General features: G+C 36.4%; 2 protein-coding genes across 6 annotated transcripts in view; one reads left to right on the plus strand and one right to left on the minus strand.

Annotated features, from left to right (window-relative positions):
- The window catches only part of bcl2l16 (BCL2 like 16), a 58,874-nt gene extending 45,236 nt beyond the window's left edge, over positions 1–13,638 (plus strand). For 2 of the 5 annotated variants that reach the window (XM_087262679.1, XM_087262680.1), the window contains 4 exons: positions 3,717–3,861; positions 5,139–5,359; positions 7,352–7,704; positions 12,945–13,638. In XM_087262679.1, the coding sequence (XP_087118805.1) occupies positions 5,182–5,359; positions 7,352–7,704; positions 12,945–13,076 (663 nt within the window). In that variant the 5' untranslated portion in view covers positions 3,717–3,861; positions 5,139–5,181 and the 3' untranslated portion in view covers positions 13,077–13,638. Of the gene's footprint in view, positions 1–1,291; positions 1,388–3,716; positions 3,862–5,138; positions 5,360–7,351; positions 7,705–12,944 lie in introns of those variants that run through there. The other 3 variants (XM_087262681.1, XM_087262683.1, NM_001172402.1) reach the window with 3 other exon arrangements.
- Positions 13,639–14,966: 1,328 nt separating this feature from the next.
- Positions 14,967–17,646, minus strand: tubb2b (tubulin, beta 2b). Its single transcript, NM_001037410.2, has 4 exons — positions 17,505–17,646; positions 16,469–16,577; positions 16,254–16,364; positions 14,967–16,172 (listed from the first exon to the last, which is right to left on the minus strand). The coding sequence occupies exons 1-4, from the start codon at positions 17,640–17,642 to the stop codon at positions 15,112–15,114; spliced, it is 1,419 nt and encodes a 472-aa protein (NP_001032487.2). The 5' UTR covers positions 17,643–17,646; the 3' UTR covers positions 14,967–15,111.
- Positions 17,647–18,023: the final 377 nt, after the last annotated feature.

Here is an 18,023-nt window from a genome sequence, read left to right on the forward strand (position 1 = left end):
AGTCTCCAAACTGAATTATCCTGTTTGGAGCAGAGATGAGGTAAAACAATGAGGGATATGGGACCAATATGAGTGAAAGTTGATGAGACAATAGCTTTGGGGAGCAAGGTTGCACCTCCCAGACTGTCCCACACTTAGCACTGAGAGCTTTGAGGCTTTGATCTGTATCTGAGCTGCTCCAGGAAATGAGCTCCTATTAAAAAATCCTCCATGACACACGAGCCCGCGGCCGCGCACAAAAAAAAAAACACACACACACCAACACATCTGAGCGGAAATTAAAAGCCTTTTAAAATCACACATAAACCACACGGGCTCCGAAATGGGAAAACAATCATTGATTATTCACACTGTTTTCAAGTGTACCGCTGAAGAATCTGACGACGGCTCTCAATCTCCCGCGCTTTATCACTTCTTCTTCCCGCGCGCGCGCGATTTCCCGCGCTCCCGTCAAAGTCCATTTAAAAACTACATGCAAATAAACCAAAACTGCATGCAAATCAAGGTCAGTCATTCAAACACGGGGGGATACTCGTTTTAATTAACACCGACCAGTAAGGACTCTTCAAAACAGTGTGCAATGCATTGAATTTTAATTTGAAAACCAAAACCAGACCTTGAATACACAAGTAGATATTACGTAAATCTCATATAAAGTTGCTTTATTCACAGTATTGAATAAAAATAACATATATCACCACAGTATTTCGTAATGAATTATACAGTGGTATAATACTATTGGAAGCATTAGGTTTAGTCTTAAAATCATTCGCAAACTGACGCTGGTAAATGCTCGAAAAGCTCAGTGGGTGATGTACATATTCTGAATATTAATTATTCATTAATTATCACAGTTTAAAATGCAGTCAGCGAATCATTTGCACACATGGCAGCAGCCCATAGATGTTGTTATTACTGAGAGAGAGAGAGAGAGAGAGAGAGAGAGAAGAGTTTGGACTGGTTTTGCTGGTCATTGTATGTACAGTTGATTTATAAGTATGACAACGCCCCCTAGTGTCGAGTTTAGTATGGGTTTTAAAAAATCAGCCAATCACACACCATGCACATGTCTGTCAGTGTGATTTTTAGTGGATATGTGAAGCATCTCAAGCTTGAAATGTTTTTAATGCTACTTTCATACAGTAATTTTGGTATATAATGAATTTATTTGTGTGACTAACACCCACTGGTTTATCTTGATCTTGTCAACATTGCTTCTTCATGGCATTCAGCAGGTGCTGGAAACATTTCTCATAGTCTTTGGTCCATATTGACATGATACCATCTACAGGTGTTCTTGCAGATTTCTCATCTGCTGGTGACTGTGGAGGTCATTTGTCATTAGTCAATTCACTGGCACCATCAAGAATTCATGAATTACTACCACGTAAGCGTTTCCATTCCTTTTTAGCCTCCTCCACCAAACAAAGTTTGCATGTTAAACTCACAAGCCATGAAATTAAATTAAGTGAAAGGAAAATCTCTATCGAATTAGATTTGATTTGCAATTCCTGTGTACTCGGCTAGACCATTTCGTCCTTGGCATCAGTGCCACCAACTCATGTTTTACTGTAATTTAAGCAGGGTACATGAACAAAGCCTGATATTTTCCTTGATATTTAAGCATGTCAAAACTCAGATATCGGTTGGTGTGTATCTGACAGATATATATTGATTTACAGATATTTTCCTTGATATTTAAGCATTTTCCCAAAATCAGATGTCACTGTGTTTGTGTGTATCGTACAGATATTTATATATTTACAGATATTTTCCTTGATATTTAAGCATTTTACCAAAATCAGATATTGGTGAGTGTGTATATCTGACCTATACACCGATTTACAGATATTTCCCCCGATATTTAAGCATTTTACCGCAGTCAGATATCGGTGGGTGTGTATCTGACCGATATATTGATTTACAAATATTTTTCCCGATATTTAAGCATTCTACTAAAATCAGATATCGGTGGGTGTGTATCTGACAGATATATCAATTTACAGATATTTTTCGTAATATTTAAGCATTTCACCAAAATCAAGTATCGGTGGGTGTGTATCTGACAGATATATCGATTTACAGCTTTTTCCACCAATTTTTAATCATTTCACCAAAATCAGATATCAGTAGGTGTGTATCTGACCAAAATATAAATTTAGTGATATTTCCCCAGTTATTTAAGCATTTTAGCAAAATCAGATATCGCTGGGTGTGTATCATACCAATATTTGTATATTTACAGATATTTTCCAGGATGTTTAAGCAATTTACCAAAATCAGATATCGGTGGGTGTGTATCTGACAGATATATCAATTTACAGATATTTCCCTCGATATTTAAGCATTTCCCCAAAATCAGATATCGGTTGGTGTGTATCTGACAGATATATCAATTTACAGATATTTTCCCTGATATTTAAGCATTTTCCCAAAATCAGATATCGTTGGGTGTGTATCTGACCAATATTTATATATTTACAGACTTTTTCCCAGGATATTTAAGCATTTTCCAAAAATCAGATATCGGTGGGTGTGTATCTGACCGATATATTGATTTACACATATTTTTCCTAATATTTAAGCATTCTACTAAAATCAGATATAGGTTGGTGTGTATCTGACAGATATATCAATTTACAGATATTTTCCTGATATTTAAGCATTTTACCAAAATCAGGTATCAGTGGTTGTGTCTCTAACCGATATATCGATTTACAGATATTTCCTCCGATATTTAAGCATTTTACCATAGTCGGATATCAGTGGGTGTGTATTTGACCGATATATCGATTTACAGATATTTCCGCCAATATTTAATCATTTTACCAAAATCAGGTATCAGTAGGTGTGTATCTGACCAAAATAGCAATTTACTGATATTTCCCCAGTTATTTAAGCATTTTAACAAAATCAGATATCGGTGGGTGTGTATCTAACAGATATATTGATTTACAGATATTTTCCCCCAAAAAATAATCATTTTACCAAAGTCAGATATCGGTGGGTGTGTATCTGACCTATATACTGATATTTTCCTCGATATTTAAACATTTCACTAAAGTAAAATAACGGTGGGTGTGTATCTGACAGATATGTATATATCGATTTAAAGATTTTTTTTTTATTTAAATAATTTTTCCGCAAGCATTTGAGTAGGTGTTTGTGTTTTGTAGTGGAGGAGCTAAAACAGAAATGAAAATGCTAATCTAACGTGCGGCTGGAGTATTTCTGTTTTTCATTAAGCGCCATCTAATGTCAGGGAGAGGTATTGCATGTTCACTCAGATCACCGCTCTCGCAAATCTGCGCTTAATCCTTTATCCTAATTTTCTGGAACTTTTTTGTTTATTTTTCTTGGACTTTTTTATACCACAAGCTCCATATATATTTAAAAAAATCCTCCATTGTTGATGTTTTATGTTCCATTTAAAACTCTGCCTGTTTGTAATGAAAGCACTTTTTGAGAAAGAACTTCCAAATTAAAAGCCATAAAATCTTTTTTTCACCCCTCCAAAATATACTACTCTATTACAATGCAGAATAGCCTGAAATTACTCTGAAAGCATACGTTATAAACAAACACACACTGTATAGGCACAGAAAGGTTATGAGCGCCTCTTGTCCGAGTGTTACTGCGTGTGGAGTATTTATAGCTGTACCCATGAAGAGTCTTAGTGTCATTGGATAACTGTTCATGCACTGGATCTGTTACAGACAACAGAAGGAAATATAATCAACGACAGCATGCACATGTGATCGGTTCCCTCTTGAGAATCTCCAGTTGTATGTTGCACTTCTGTCAGCTGTTAAATGATCCCAGTTGTTTGGTCATGGCATGATTCACGTCTGTGAGAAAAGGGTAAGTCAACGGGCCTTTCATTTTGGCGTGTGTGAACTTCAGATTTGCTTTGGTTGATGATCATGTTCTACAATCTGGACATTTACATTATGATGATAATCTTGTCATGTTAACTTGTTTTATTTCTTTGAATGTTGCAGCTGCTTCTAGAAAGGTGACAACAAGAATTTCAACTAGAAAAACAAGGAAAAATCTACTTTAATTTATATATGCCATGTTTATAGTATTCATGTTGGTTTTGAAAATGTAATTTCTTTTTTTAAGAAAAGTTCCTTATTATTATAATAATATAATATAATATAATATAATATAATATAATATAATATAATATAATATAATATAATGTAATATAATGTAATATAATATATTTTTTATTAAGATTTTTCATGTACAATGCATGACATTTTATTTTCTAAACAATTTTAAATGTATTGTTGTAGTGATGTAAATAAATGATTTTTGATTAATTGTTTGGGGGGAAGTGATTTTCAGGTCAGATTATTTCATATTTCATGATAATTTTCAATTTACAACCATAATAACTATAATATTGAAAATGCAGGGTTTGAACGTGTTCTTTACATATTTTCTGTTTTTAAGAATTTATTTATTATTTTTCAGACCCTCCAAGATGCCAAAGGTTCTTGAGATACAAAAAAAAAACAAATGTTTTAGTAATTTTCATTGCACAACACAAGAATTTAAGCAACCATTAACATAAGTTTTGAGAAAAGCTGTAACAAAATCATTTTAGTTTGGAAATATATTAACAAAATATCTCCAAAATCCTGGAGGGACTGTATTTTTTTATTTATTTTTTGGGGGGGGCTTAAATGTTTGCCATTGTGTAGTTAATTTCTTTAATTATTTAAAATTCGTTTTTTTTTGGGCTGTTTTTTCAAATAACAAACATTTTGTAAATAAATAAATAAATGCAAAAAAAAAATAATATCCAACATTATTTCTATTATTTTTTTAAGAATTAATAAATATATATTTTGAAAACAAATATTTAAATACTAAACATAGAAGATGTGAATTAAAATTTGAGTATTTTATTTTATTTATTTTATTTTTATTATTATTATTATTATTATTATTATTATTATTATTTTCCAAGTACTGGGATGGCTGGAAGAGCATCCGCTGCGTAAAACATATGCTGGAAGAGTTGGTGGTTCATTCCGCTGTGGTGACCACTGATAAATAAGGGACTAAGTTGAAGGAAAATGAATGAATGAAACTCTGAAAACTGATCTTGAGTTTTCTTTTCATAGATCTGGATAATCAGAACACGCAGCTTATATAGATGACAATGGCATGGATGGAGACCTAAACACAACATTCGGACATTTAAAGTTTGACCTGTGTGTATCTGAGCTGATGGGACGGTCAGACGACGCTGTGATTGGTCGAGGCCTGAACAGTCCAGATCCACTAGTGCGTGAAGCTTTTCTGATGGCGTACGACTACATCAGCTACGTGACAGCCAAACCAGGTTATAGTTTTGTTGTATTATTTTAAAATTTGCGTTACGCTGTAAAAAAATATCTGCTAATTAATAGTGTTTTTGGGTTTATTTGTGGTTGTGAGTTGCATTATGGGATGTTGATCTCTGCTCTGTTCTCTGTTGATGTAGAAAATTCAACTCTGTCGTTTAACAAAGTGACTTTTACTAACATTTTAGTAGTTGGAGATAATATAATGTATAAAAAATAATATCTAGAGAAATGAGTGTAGAAAATAAGAGAAAATGTGCTGCAGTTTATTACAAGGTGTTTGTAGTGTAATGTACAACACCAACCCAAACAATATAGCACTGCACACTATTACACGTCAATAAAAGTCACTTTTTCCAACTTTTCATGGTTAAAAGTTGTTGGAAGAAAGATCAAGATGCTATAATGTAATTCATAAGTAGAAATAAAGTGGCAAAAATAAAAACATGAATCATAAAAATACGGAAAACTGATCATTTAGGGATATTTTTTACAGTATAGACTTGAATTTTCATCAAAAGTGGACAGAGTAGAGAACAACATCCCATAAAGCAATTCACAACTGGAAATAATGTTTAACTATACAGGGGTGCGTTGCCCAAAATCATGGTTAGCCAACTAAGGTCGCAAGTTTCAGCGTTACAAACATAGTTTGTTAATTTGCCGTTTCCTAAATCAGTAGCTACAACGTACATTCACAAACTGCGTCGCAAACTTGAGCACTGGCAACTACACCTCTGGAGCTGTAGTTAGAAACATAGTTTCTGGCTGTGTTCTATTGCCACTTATCCCCCCCTGTGCCCTATTCATTAAGAACATCCTAACATTCAAAGTTGGAGTTATTAAAAATGAAAAAGCATTAAGGTCATCTCTCTTTGTAATTTGCTTCCAAACTATTTTTACAGTTCAGTTTTAACGATCTTCATATTTACAATCGTGCTCCCTTCACAGTGCACTTTGAAAACATTTTGAACACAGCCTCATAATGAAAGCTATAGGTGACGTATTATTTAAAAGTGGTGTTTACTAATTTATGTGACGTCGCCAAAGTTTGTGAAAACAAAAAGCTGACGTTAATTCTTATAACTTATAATGGGTTATTTATTAAGTATCTGTACTGTATATGACATGGGCCTGCTGGGTAGAACATTTCTGCAGTGGTTTAAATGTGTTAAATTGTAAAAGTAGACTTAAAAAAAATAAATAAATAAATAAACAATTACCTACATAATAATAATAATAATTAAAATTATTGATAATAATAATAATAATAATTATTATTATTATTATTATTATCATCCTCATCATCACAATAATCATTAATATTACTATTAAAGTGTGTTTTTTTTCATTACTAATAAATAATAATATTATATTTTATTTCATAATAAATAGCCTCATTATTTATGTATTTATATATGATATTAGAATATGTGTTAGCTTTTGTAAGCGATTTAGAATAGAATATGTAATGTTCAACTTCTCAATAATATTAGTAAAGCAAACCATATGTGGCATTTACATATATTTCAGTTAATATGGAAAGCGAGTGCATGTTTTTAAATTTATTTTAAATGCGTGTGCGTGTAAAGCAATATAATTTGCACAAAGAAGTTATGGGTTTTTCTCTAAAGAAGTAGTTCCTCCACCCCGTTTAGAGCATCATTATGGGCGCTTTACAGCATAACTAACGTGGTTCAAGCCATGGATCTGCGATAGAGAAACTACGGGTTTTGGGAAACACTGGTCACTACATCGTTCTTTTCTCCATTTCTGTTTAGTTCTATTATGACTTCTGTCGTATTAAGGTCATCAAAAATCTCTGTTTACATCGTAGACTCTCAATCAGAGTATTGTCTTATTAAAATTGTATTAAAATCAGCGGATTTGGTTTCCATGTAGACTGTGAACGATTTTTTTATCTTCATTGTTATCGTGCTCAATGTTGCCTTTAGTTTTCGTTTGCTAAAATATCCTTGTGTCCAAACTAGGCGTCCCGTTGTGTCCGGCACCTTCCCGTGCTTCCGCTGCCCTGCGCCACGCTGGAGACGAGCTGCTGATCCGCTTCCCGATCTTCTTTCGCCGCTGGCCGAGAGTTTTCCAGGACGTGACGGAGCACACGGCCTGCCCCACGCTGCTCTCCATCCTGGACGAACACTTCGCTCCCACGAGGCGCAGGGATCTGGCCTGGAGCGCCGTGCTGTCGGTGTTCGTTCTGGCTGGTCAGCTGGCTCTGCACTGCCAGGACAGGGGCATGGAGGACATCACGCCGCAGATACAGGAGTGTGTGGGCAGCTACGTGGAGAGGGTCATCTGCCCCGAGATCCGGGACAAAGGAGGATGGGTGAGTGGCACTGAAGATCAGCTGAAATACAGTTTTTTAGATGTTAGTTTCAGTCTGTTCGTTTTTAAATACGTATGAAATCCAAACTAACCATATTGATTTTGTTCGCTCACATTGCTAGTTTTGTGCTGAACGATTCATGTGTGCTGGTCATTGAGACAAAATAATAGTTTGCCCTTGTAATCTAAAATTTAAATCTTTAAATGCACTTCCTGTTTGTTCTCAGTTAAATTCTCAGATCAGGGCTGTTTCTCAATATGCGTTCTTGCCTGTACTTGCGTTCTTGTGTCCTCGTAAAAACGTCATCAGCCATCGCTGAACTACTGTTACTGTGTAAATTCTTGTTTTGGTCGCAGAGTCCGGACACTAGCCCTGTCTTGTCCTGTCCTGTTGTGCTCGGCTCGGGTTTTCTTGGGTCGAGCACTTGTTTTGTCATGGGCTGTTTCTCAATTCCAAGAACGCAAAGAACGGACTTGCGTTCTTGTGGAGAGCGGTCTTGCCAGGTGTCGTCAGAAGAACGAACTCGGGGGACCACGAGGGCAGAGAACGCGTCCTTTGAGAAATGAGATGCTGCATTCTTCCTGATGGTCACATGACCTTCACGCGTTTTTAATGGTAAATTATTTAAACATTACAGCATTCATACAATGATATATTGTTTTTCCCTTTTTCAAAATATATACTTCGCATAAAAACATTATAAATACACTCTGCACTATATAAATAAAACAGATTTTAATATGAATTTCACACCCTTATTGTGTTTATTCCTACATTAAGATGTCCATGTTAATGTTTACTTTCACCATCTCATTTAGGGAAACTCCTGAGGTAAATAAGTTATATCTCGGAACTTTAATAATAAATCTAGATAAAATGCTGCGCTTCCCACCTCGCAATGACTTCTGGGACTTCCAGAGCGAGTTCGGTGCTCAAGTCTGCATCGGTGCGTCCTCGATATCAAGATCACATCCGGGAAGTTTCACGCGTCCTCCGTACTTGCGGTCTTGAGTATTGGAACTGAACTTAGGCAGCTGATGATGACGTTTCACGAGAACACGAGGACGCAAGACCGCTGAAGAACGCATATTGAGAAACAGCCATTGTGTGTGCGTCTCTGTATGAGCGCCCTTTGTGAACGCGGTTGGATCGTGCGTGTCCCCGCGTGATGCGAGCGTGTGAGGTCTTTGCGTATTTGCAATCTCCCGTCCAGGTGTTCACGTTTGTCTGCAGCGTGGTGTTTCATTCCCAGCGTCTCAGTCCAGTTGGTTTCGGTCGTCGCTGGGATGGAACATGCAGTTGCGTGTGTGAGTGCACAGTGAGTGTTTTCATCCATCGTGTGCTCGTGTCTTGCGTTCAGTCTTCTGATGGTGTTGTGTTTAGCACGTGGTGCTTGTGTTGTCATTTGAACATGTGGTTAATGAGTTCTTTCATTGGCTGCGTCTTCTTGTCCTGTTTCTACTTCCTGCTTTGCTACTATTCGGACGTCTTTGCCCACTGCTCCGCTCTTCGCACTCTTGCTTTTATGTCTTATACCCTAATTTTAACTTGAGCCTATCAGCACAGTGCTCAAACAACATGGCTTGAAGATCAGCATCGATTCTACAAACTTTCTGGAATATAGCTTTACTAACAAGAGGGAAACCAAATCTCCTACCACAGCTATGCTGATGACACTCAGATCTACCTAGCCTTACTGCCTAATGACTACAGCCCCATTGACACCCTCTGCCAATGCATTGATGAAATGAGCAATTGGATGTGCCAAAACTTTCTTCAGTTAAACAAAGAGAAAACTGAAATGATTGTGTTTGGAAACAAAGATGAGGTTCTCAAGGTAAATGCGTACCTTGGCACTAAAGGTCAAACGACAAAAAATAAGGTCAAGAATCTTGGTGTGACTCTGGAGTCAGATCTGAGTTTCAATAGTCATGTCAAAGCAGTCAGTAAATCAGCATACTATCATCTCAAAAACATAGCAAGAATCAGATGCTTTGTTTCTAGTGAAGATTTAGAGAAACTTGTTCATGCTTTTATCAGCAGCAGGGTGGATTACTGTAATGGACTCCTCACTGGTCTTCCTAAAAAGACAGTCAGACAGTTGCAGCTCATCCAGAACGCTGCAGCCAGAATTCTAACCAGAACCAGGAAATCAGAGCACATCACACCTGTCCTCAGGTCTCTACACTGGCTGCCAGTTACATTCAGAATAGATTTTAAAGTATTATTACTGGTCTATAAATCACTAAATGGCCTAGGACCTAAATACATTACAGATATGCTCACTGAATACAGAACTAACAGATCACTCAGATCTTTAGGATCATATAAACTAGAAGTTCCAAGAGTTCAGTCAAAGCAGGGTGAATCGGCTTTTAGCCACTATGCCCCTCGCTGCTGGAATCAGCTTCCACAAATAATCAGATGTGCTCCAACATTAGGCACATTCAAATCAAGACTGAAAACACGTCTGTTTAGCTGCGCCTTTACTGTATGAGCACTGTGCTGCGTCCGACAGATTGCACTATCATGTTTTTCTCTTCTTCTTCATTCTTTTATATCACATTTTACCTGTTTTTATGTTTTGTTTTGTTTTTACGCATTTTTATTATTTGTTTTTATTTTTATTTTACTTGTTTCTTTTATTCTTGTTTATGTAAAGCACTTTTATTTGCCACTTTGTATGAAATGTGCTATATAAATAAACTTGCCTTGCCTTGCCTTTATGTAAGCACATGGCTTGTGCTGTCTCTGTCACGTGCTCTACCGTCTATTGTCTTGTCCCACCCTCCTTGTTAACCCATTATTAGTTAATTATGTTCATCTGTTTGTGTGTTCATTTACTTCTGCTTATATTCTCCTCATGTCTGCTGTCTTGTGCCAGTTCGTCATCATATGTTGCGTTGTCCTGAGTGTTCCCGTCCTGATCCCTGCCAGCCTGCCCAGTCTTGTTTGTTTGTTTGTTTATTTACTTATTTCATTATTGTTTTCCCCCTTGGGGTAGTTTATTTTGCTGTTTATTTTACTTTTACTATTAATAAATGGCCATTTTTTTGCATTTGAGTCCTCACTCCTTTTTCCCCAACCTCAACCGTGATGTTCACATCTTGCCAAGTACAAATAAATTCCCGGATGTGTACTTGCTCCGCCCCTTTTGCCAAGTAAGCTTCGAGAGGTGACTTGTGCGAACTTACAAAGCACAGGTATCCCGGAATGCATTGCAGCGTAACCAGCGTAAGCTAATGGCGGAGAAGAACACCCGCACGGTTCTCAAAATACTCCTCTGTTGTGTCTGACTCCCTGACAGGCAAACAAACTCATATTTACAGATTTTTTGATGCACAAAAGTGTTTTTGGAGCTTTGTATGTTTACAGCTGAACCACTGAAGGGTTTTGGGTTCTTTATAGTGACCAAATATATGATTAGAGTTTTGACTTGCATATTAATGTTACAAGAGATGCTGATGAAGTTATTTGGATTCAAGATTATGAGAACATATGAATTTGGCACACAAATACTGATTTGCATGAATAGAACGTTTATAATAATTGATGCAATACTGCATAAAAGTATGGTAATTGTCAGTTTCATGGTGATTTAAGCATTTGGTTCCATTCTGAGTCATTATGATGATTCATCGCTGTCAGCAGATGTTTGCTTAGCTGAGGCAGCTGTTGCAAAAATACTGGAGGTGTCAGTGAATCTGGACTTGCATGATATGGTGGAATAATTTCAGTTTAATGCAGAATTAGAAATGCACACACACACACAAAGAATAATTAGACTATAACAAGTGGATTTTCCCCCAGAATTATGAAGAAAATGTGAAATAATGTGGCGTAATAAATTAACGTTGCTTAATATTGCTGAATGGAAAAGGTAACTTTAATTTTAGAGTTTTCATTTGTTTAAAGTCATTTATATAACATAATAAACAATACATACAAATTATAACAAATGATCCAAACTTATTTTTTCTATAAGTTACAACTATATCTATTTAATTGATTATTATCTGTTATACATATTTATTAGTTGGCCCACTTAAATTGACATAGATTAAAACTGTGCAGAACAGCTGTATTGTTCAAGTCATTCCTCTAAGATGTGCAATGCTGAAAAAACCCCATTATAAACCATCACAGAAGATTGTAATTTGTTTTTATTATAAATAAATACCATTACAAAAATCTAAATTTAACCATCAAATTCACTACAATTTAACAACTTCTTCTGTGTTTTGGGATATATTCCATTAGGATTTATTGGTGTCACCATGGCGGTTTATGAAAATTACAATCAAGGCCATTACAGTTTCCACTAAAATCAACACAATTTCCATTTTAAGCAATAAAACCATTACAATTTTCTATTGTTGTTTTGTTTATTGAAATTGTCATAACTGATAATCAGAATGGTTATGTTTACTCTTCGTGGCATGAGACATTTTATCATGTTCTGCAGACACATTCATATCTCTTAATTAAATATAATTTAGGAGTACACAACAACATCTTTAATCCACTTTGTTTTTAGCGTAAGGAATGGGTAGTCTAGATAGGACACAGCTGTGGATACGCAAATAAGTAAAGCATTATTTTTGTGACACTGACAATAATTAACATTTTTACATTACTATGACGGTTGAGTTTGGGGTTGGAGTAGGGCTAGATGTAAAAAAATACAATTTAATGGGTAATTTAATAAATAACATTAATACTCGGTACAACTACTGTTTTTACATTAGCGTGACGTTTGGGGTTGTGGTAGATGGTAATAAAATACAATCAATGGGTAATTTAATTAAAAAATATATAGTAAACAATTGTCAGCCGCAAACGTATCTGATAGCAACAACCGTAAGAATGAGCGCGCCATTTTGAAATTTATTGTGCGCAGCTTCCGGTGTCATCATCTGCTCCAGTTGATTGATTTCAGCTGTACAAAGCCAGTAAGTCAAGTGCTGTTAGATTTTTCAAACTATTTGTTATCATATCGTTTTAATTCGACGTTTTAACCAGTTAGTAAGAGTTTAAAACATGTATGGTTCTTACAATTGGCGGGTAAGGAAAAATATCTTACAAAAGCGAACATTTGATTATTTTCGTTCAATTCTCAATCGATTAACCGATAGCGCCCTCATATGGAGGACTAATACAAATACTCTACAGATTTTTAAAAACAGTTTCCTGAGTGAAAACTGGGTCGTTTTATTTCTGACTTTGTGTGTTTTTCTCAGTCAGGTTTTATCTCTCGCTTTGGAGAAAAGCAGAATCTTGAAGACCATGTGGTAAAGGTGTGTTGCTGGTCTCTGCTCCTGCTGTGTGTTGGCATCTTATCCTATTTCATATGGACAAGAAGAAAAACCTAGTCAACAGCGCCACCTGCTGACAATATATAGTAAGGACACTCACGACTATCAACATAAATGTGGTAAGATTGATTAAAAATTAAGAATTACTGCTGATTGATAAATGCTATGAATTGTAAACCTTCCATTGTTAATAGGCTAATTGCAATGCTATCAATATCTGTGCATAGTTTAATACTACAGGAAATAATACCACAGTATAGTGTAAAATGTTAGTTTAGTATATTCTGCAGTGAATTTATTAACTGTAGGATACTTTACAAGTAAACCAGTCTCATGTTAGTATTTAGTTTGGCATAGCAGTTATACTTTGTTGATGTATATGCCAGACTATTGACAGAACTGTTGTGAACTGATATCTTCAAAGAGCTGCTAATGTGAAAAGTGTGTTCAGTGTGCTTTATAATGTGGTAAAATGATTTACAACATTTGATCTTTTTAGTAAACAGTGATATGTCGAGTTTCTGATTGCCTTACAACTTGGTTTAAAATGTATTAAGTCTAAAATTCCCCGAATATGTCCTTATTCATTTATTGATGTAGTAATTATTTACTATAATGACTTTAAATAGTATATTTAACACAATAAATTACTACATTATCTGGTTTTTACTATAGTTAGGTTATATATGATATATATATATATATATATATATATATATATATATATATATATATATATATATATATATATATATATATATATATATATATGAGCAATTCTGTGCAAATGTCAACTTTCCTATGAAAAAAATTTGGTTTTTAACAAAATACGGAAACCGTTTTCAGGTTTTCTTTTATAAGCAAGTATTTTACAGTACTTTTGAAATACTCAAAAATGAATCTGTCAGTGTTTTCAAACTATTTTATTTGATTTACTAGTCACACAAGTATCAATTTCACATCCAAAACGACACTTTTTTCTAATAAATGTGAAAATACAAAATAAAACTAGTAATTTTTGTTTTATAGAGAGCCAACTCATACCCTTTTGATTATCATTGTTTCTTTTGGGTTGTGCAGTTTAATTCACAGAATTTCTACAAAGTATGTTGTATTCTGTAAACCCGCATTGTATTTTCTACGTTAAAAGTACAAAACATGTTTACAAATTGATATTTTTTTGGTTCCTGAACTCTGTAGTCAGTTGTTCTGGAAAATATAAACAAGTGTTAATATAATATTAACATATGCTTTCTATGTGAATTTACGTTTCAAGTTTTTATTGTAAATGTCACATCCTGAACGCTGGAATTGCTCATATGTATATATATTTATATATATATATACATACCGGTCTCTCGTTATGTTATAGATCTGTTTATTTAATCAAGTTTACTGTAAAAGTGAACGTTCTGTCCCCCTTTGGAATATAAGATACTTTGAGAAATGGTCAAGGAAATTGGTTACAAATTTCTCTTAATGTTGTGTTTTAATGATGCTTAATTATTAAATGTTTAACTATGATACATAATGTATGAAATGCAATGCATCACTAGTTGATTAACAGTTTTATTAGCATTTATAACCATGTTTAATTTTTAAATGATATTAATGTTTAAGTACCAATAAAAGTACAATATTGACTTAACTACCAGTAATCCATTTATTCCCTTCCAACTTCAAAATGTATTCACAAAATTGAAGTTTCGCACATCGTTTACTTGCACACATCGTGTTCTACCATTCTAATGCATTGGAAAGTTCTATAATGGGACTGTTGAATCTTATGACTGGTAATGCAAATATACTTCTGGCACAAGATCAGTTTGATGTCTAGAGGCAATCCCAACAGGTTTAACAAGGATCTGTCAGTGTATGTGACCAGTGAAGAATGAGGATGGGTTAATTCACATGATCAAATTCTTAAAGCAATGAAAGAGAAAGACGTTTTAACAGAAGAAAAAGCCTTTTATTGACATCTGTACAAACATGAGGAGGAATAGAACAAAAAAACAGGACTTTGGAAGGTTTATTTTCCTTTTACATGAGCAAAATGATACAGCCTGGAAAACGACACGTATATTAATGCGATTTAAGCCAGCTCTTCCTCTCCCTCCTCCTCAAACTCGCCCTCCTCCTCGGCGGTGGCGTCCTGGTACTGCTGGTACTCAGACACCAGGTCGTTCATGTTGCTCTCTGCCTCGGTGAACTCCATCTCATCCATACCTTCGCCTGTGTACCAATGCAGGAAAGCCTTGCGCCTGAACATAGCCGTGAACTGCTCGGAGATGCGCTTGAAGAGCTCCTGGATGGCAGTGCTGTTTCCGATGAAGGTGGCGGCCATTTTCAGACCACGAGGCGGGATGTCGCAAACGGCGGTCTTGACGTTATTTGGGATCCATTCCACAAAGTAGCTGCTGTTCTTGTTTTGAACATTGAGCATCTGCTCGTCGACCTCCTTCATAGACATGCGGCCACGGAAGATGGCGGCGACTGTGAGGTAGCGGCCGTGACGCGGGTCGCACGCAGCCATCATGTTTTTAGCATCAAACATCTGCTGTGTGAGCTCGGGTACGGTTAGAGAGCGGTACTGCTGGCTCCCCCTGCTGGTCAGAGGAGCGAAGCCGGGCATGAAGAAGTGGAGACGGGGGAAGGGCACCATGTTGACGGCCAGTTTGCGGAGATCGGCATTGAGCTGGCCGGGGAACCTGAGGCAGGTGGTCACACCACTCATGGTGGCAGATACGAGATGGTTGAGATCACCGTATGACGGTGTGGTGAGTTTGAGTGTGCGGAAGCAGATGTCATAAAGAGCCTCGTTGTCAATGCAGTAGGTCTCGTCTGTGTTTTCAACCAGCTGGTGAACCGACAATGTGGCGTTGTAGGGCTCCACCACAGTGTCAGACACTTTGGGTGAGGGCACCACGCTGAAGGTGTTCATGATGCGGTCGGGATACTCCTCACGGATCTTGCTAATGAGGAGGGTGCCCATACCAGAGCCCGTTCCTCCACCCAGGGAGTGGGTGAGCTGGAAGCCCTGCAGGCAATCGCAGCTCTCTGCCTCTTTGCGAACCACATCCAGGACAGAGTCCACCAGCTCTGCTCCCTCTGTGTAGTGGCCTTTAGCCCAGTTGTTTCCAGCACCACTCTGACCTGGTCCAAATGAATGAAAATTCTTAATTTTCAAATTTGTACAATAAATAAATCAATTAGTTATTTAAAATGAAAACCCACCAAAAACAAAGTTATCTGGTCTGAAAACCTGACCGAAGGGTCCGGACCTCACAGAGTCCATAGTACCAGGCTCCAGATCCACCAACACAGCACGGGGCACATATTTACCTCCTAAAAGATTACAAATACAGGGTTAAAATGGTTTGCCTTAGCAAACAATAAAAGAAAATTATAATATCATTTGTGAAACATCATAAAATGTCAAGCTGTTGCACCTGATGCCTCGTTGTAATAGACATTGATTCTGTCGAGTTGAAGGTCGCTGTCTCCATGATATGTTCCAGTGGGATCAATACCATGCTCGTCACTGATCACCTCCCAGAACTAATGAAAAAGTATATATGTATTAGTGTCAAAAAACAGACAACCATTAAATGTAAAATCAAGTAAGCAGACAAAAAAAATCATATGGACTGACATTATAGTCATTTAACTGCTTTTCAAATGATAACATACTTGATGTTACAAAAACAACAATGTTCTCAAACGCACTTCTTATCACCACTAAGTATAAGCATCGTACATTACATTTTATGAAGAAAATGTGTCCACATTATGCTTTTATTAACGATTTATATCGGTTACATCTGGTCGACGTCGTAAACAATTCGTTTTCTTTAAACTCCTCCCGCCTAAAATTCGCGCGCGCGCCATGAACGCCGGTTGGCTGAAATCCATTTCCGGTGCGTTTCAACCTAATCGATTTGCTGATGCGAAAATATCTCTAAAAATTCCATAGATATCAAAATCAGCAGATTTGGTTTTGGGTTTCATACGATTTATTGTGTACTACTATTGTAGTCCAAAAGCCGGTTTTTGGGCGCATTTAAAACGCGCTTAAACGTCTACTTCCTTTTTGCCGCACTGCAGTGAATCTGACAAAGGGAAGTTCCAGACAGACGCCGGTGAGCATGACCAGCTGGCACAAAAATTACACATCCATCGGACGACTGCTAAATTTCGTCGTTTTACAAAATATATCAATCGTTTTACAATTGAATAAAATAAACATCAAATGGGAAAGTACATGGATGACCTAGATTTCATTCAAACGACTTCAGAATCTCATTTTTAGGCGGGTCGTATTGTACTGCGAACAATACAGCACATTGAAAACAAAATTAATTTAATTTAGCATTCATTTTTACAATTAACTCAAATAAAATGTAGATTGTTGATTGATATAAACCTCCCATTATGTAAATACACAATAAACCAACAACTGCAGATTTGTACTAAATGAACACCAACCTTGGCTCCAATCTGGTTTCCGCATTGTCCAGCTTGAAGATGCACGATTTCCCTCATTTTAGCTCGAGTGATTTGGATTTGAGAAAGCAGCGAACCTTTTCCTTTCTTCAACTGGCTGGGAGTAGACACTTCCCCCATATAAATAGACTCTGCCCTTCCCCCGCCCTCACAAGGCTAGTATGTATCAGCACGCCATTAGCTGTCTTCGAAGAACCACCCTACCAAGCGTCATTCTAACCAATCACGGTTGACCTTGAGAATGCGGATTGGCCCTCCTCGCCTGTCAATCACATTTCATTCCAACGTATGATTTTATACCGCAGCAGGTTTTGTAAAGGAAAAAAAGAAAATAGTCGACATACCACATAAGCAAAGCCCTGTAATGAAGCTGTTAATCAAACACTGAAAACGCGTTTGTGTATGACACTGAAATGTTTTGTATGCCAATGTTCAGTCTAAACAGATAAAAATAAAAACAGGAAGTGAAATGTAACATATTTACACGTCAAAGACATACAT

Source organism: Danio rerio, chromosome 8 (genome assembly GCF_052040795.2).
Source record: "Danio rerio strain M-AB ecotype USA chromosome 8, GRCz13ab, whole genome shotgun sequence".
Lineage (NCBI taxonomy): Eukaryota > Metazoa > Chordata > Actinopteri > Cypriniformes > Danionidae > Danio > Danio rerio.

What these genes read in the sequence shown, in the direction of transcription:
- tubb2b (NM_001037410.2), bottom strand. Translation starts at nt 17,642, where the DNA reads ATGGGGGAAGTGTCTACTCCCAGCCAGTTGAAGAAAGGAAAAGGTTCG. An exon ending in GAAACCAGATTGGAGCCAAG is followed by an intron (nt 16,578 to 17,504) that starts GTTGGTGTTCAT and finishes CTTTTTCATTAG; the next exon opens with TTCTGGGAGGTGATCAGTGA. An exon ending in CTATTACAACGAGGCATCAG is followed by an intron (nt 16,365 to 16,468) that starts GTGCAACAGCTT and finishes GTAATCTTTTAG; the next exon opens with GAGGTAAATATGTGCCCCGT.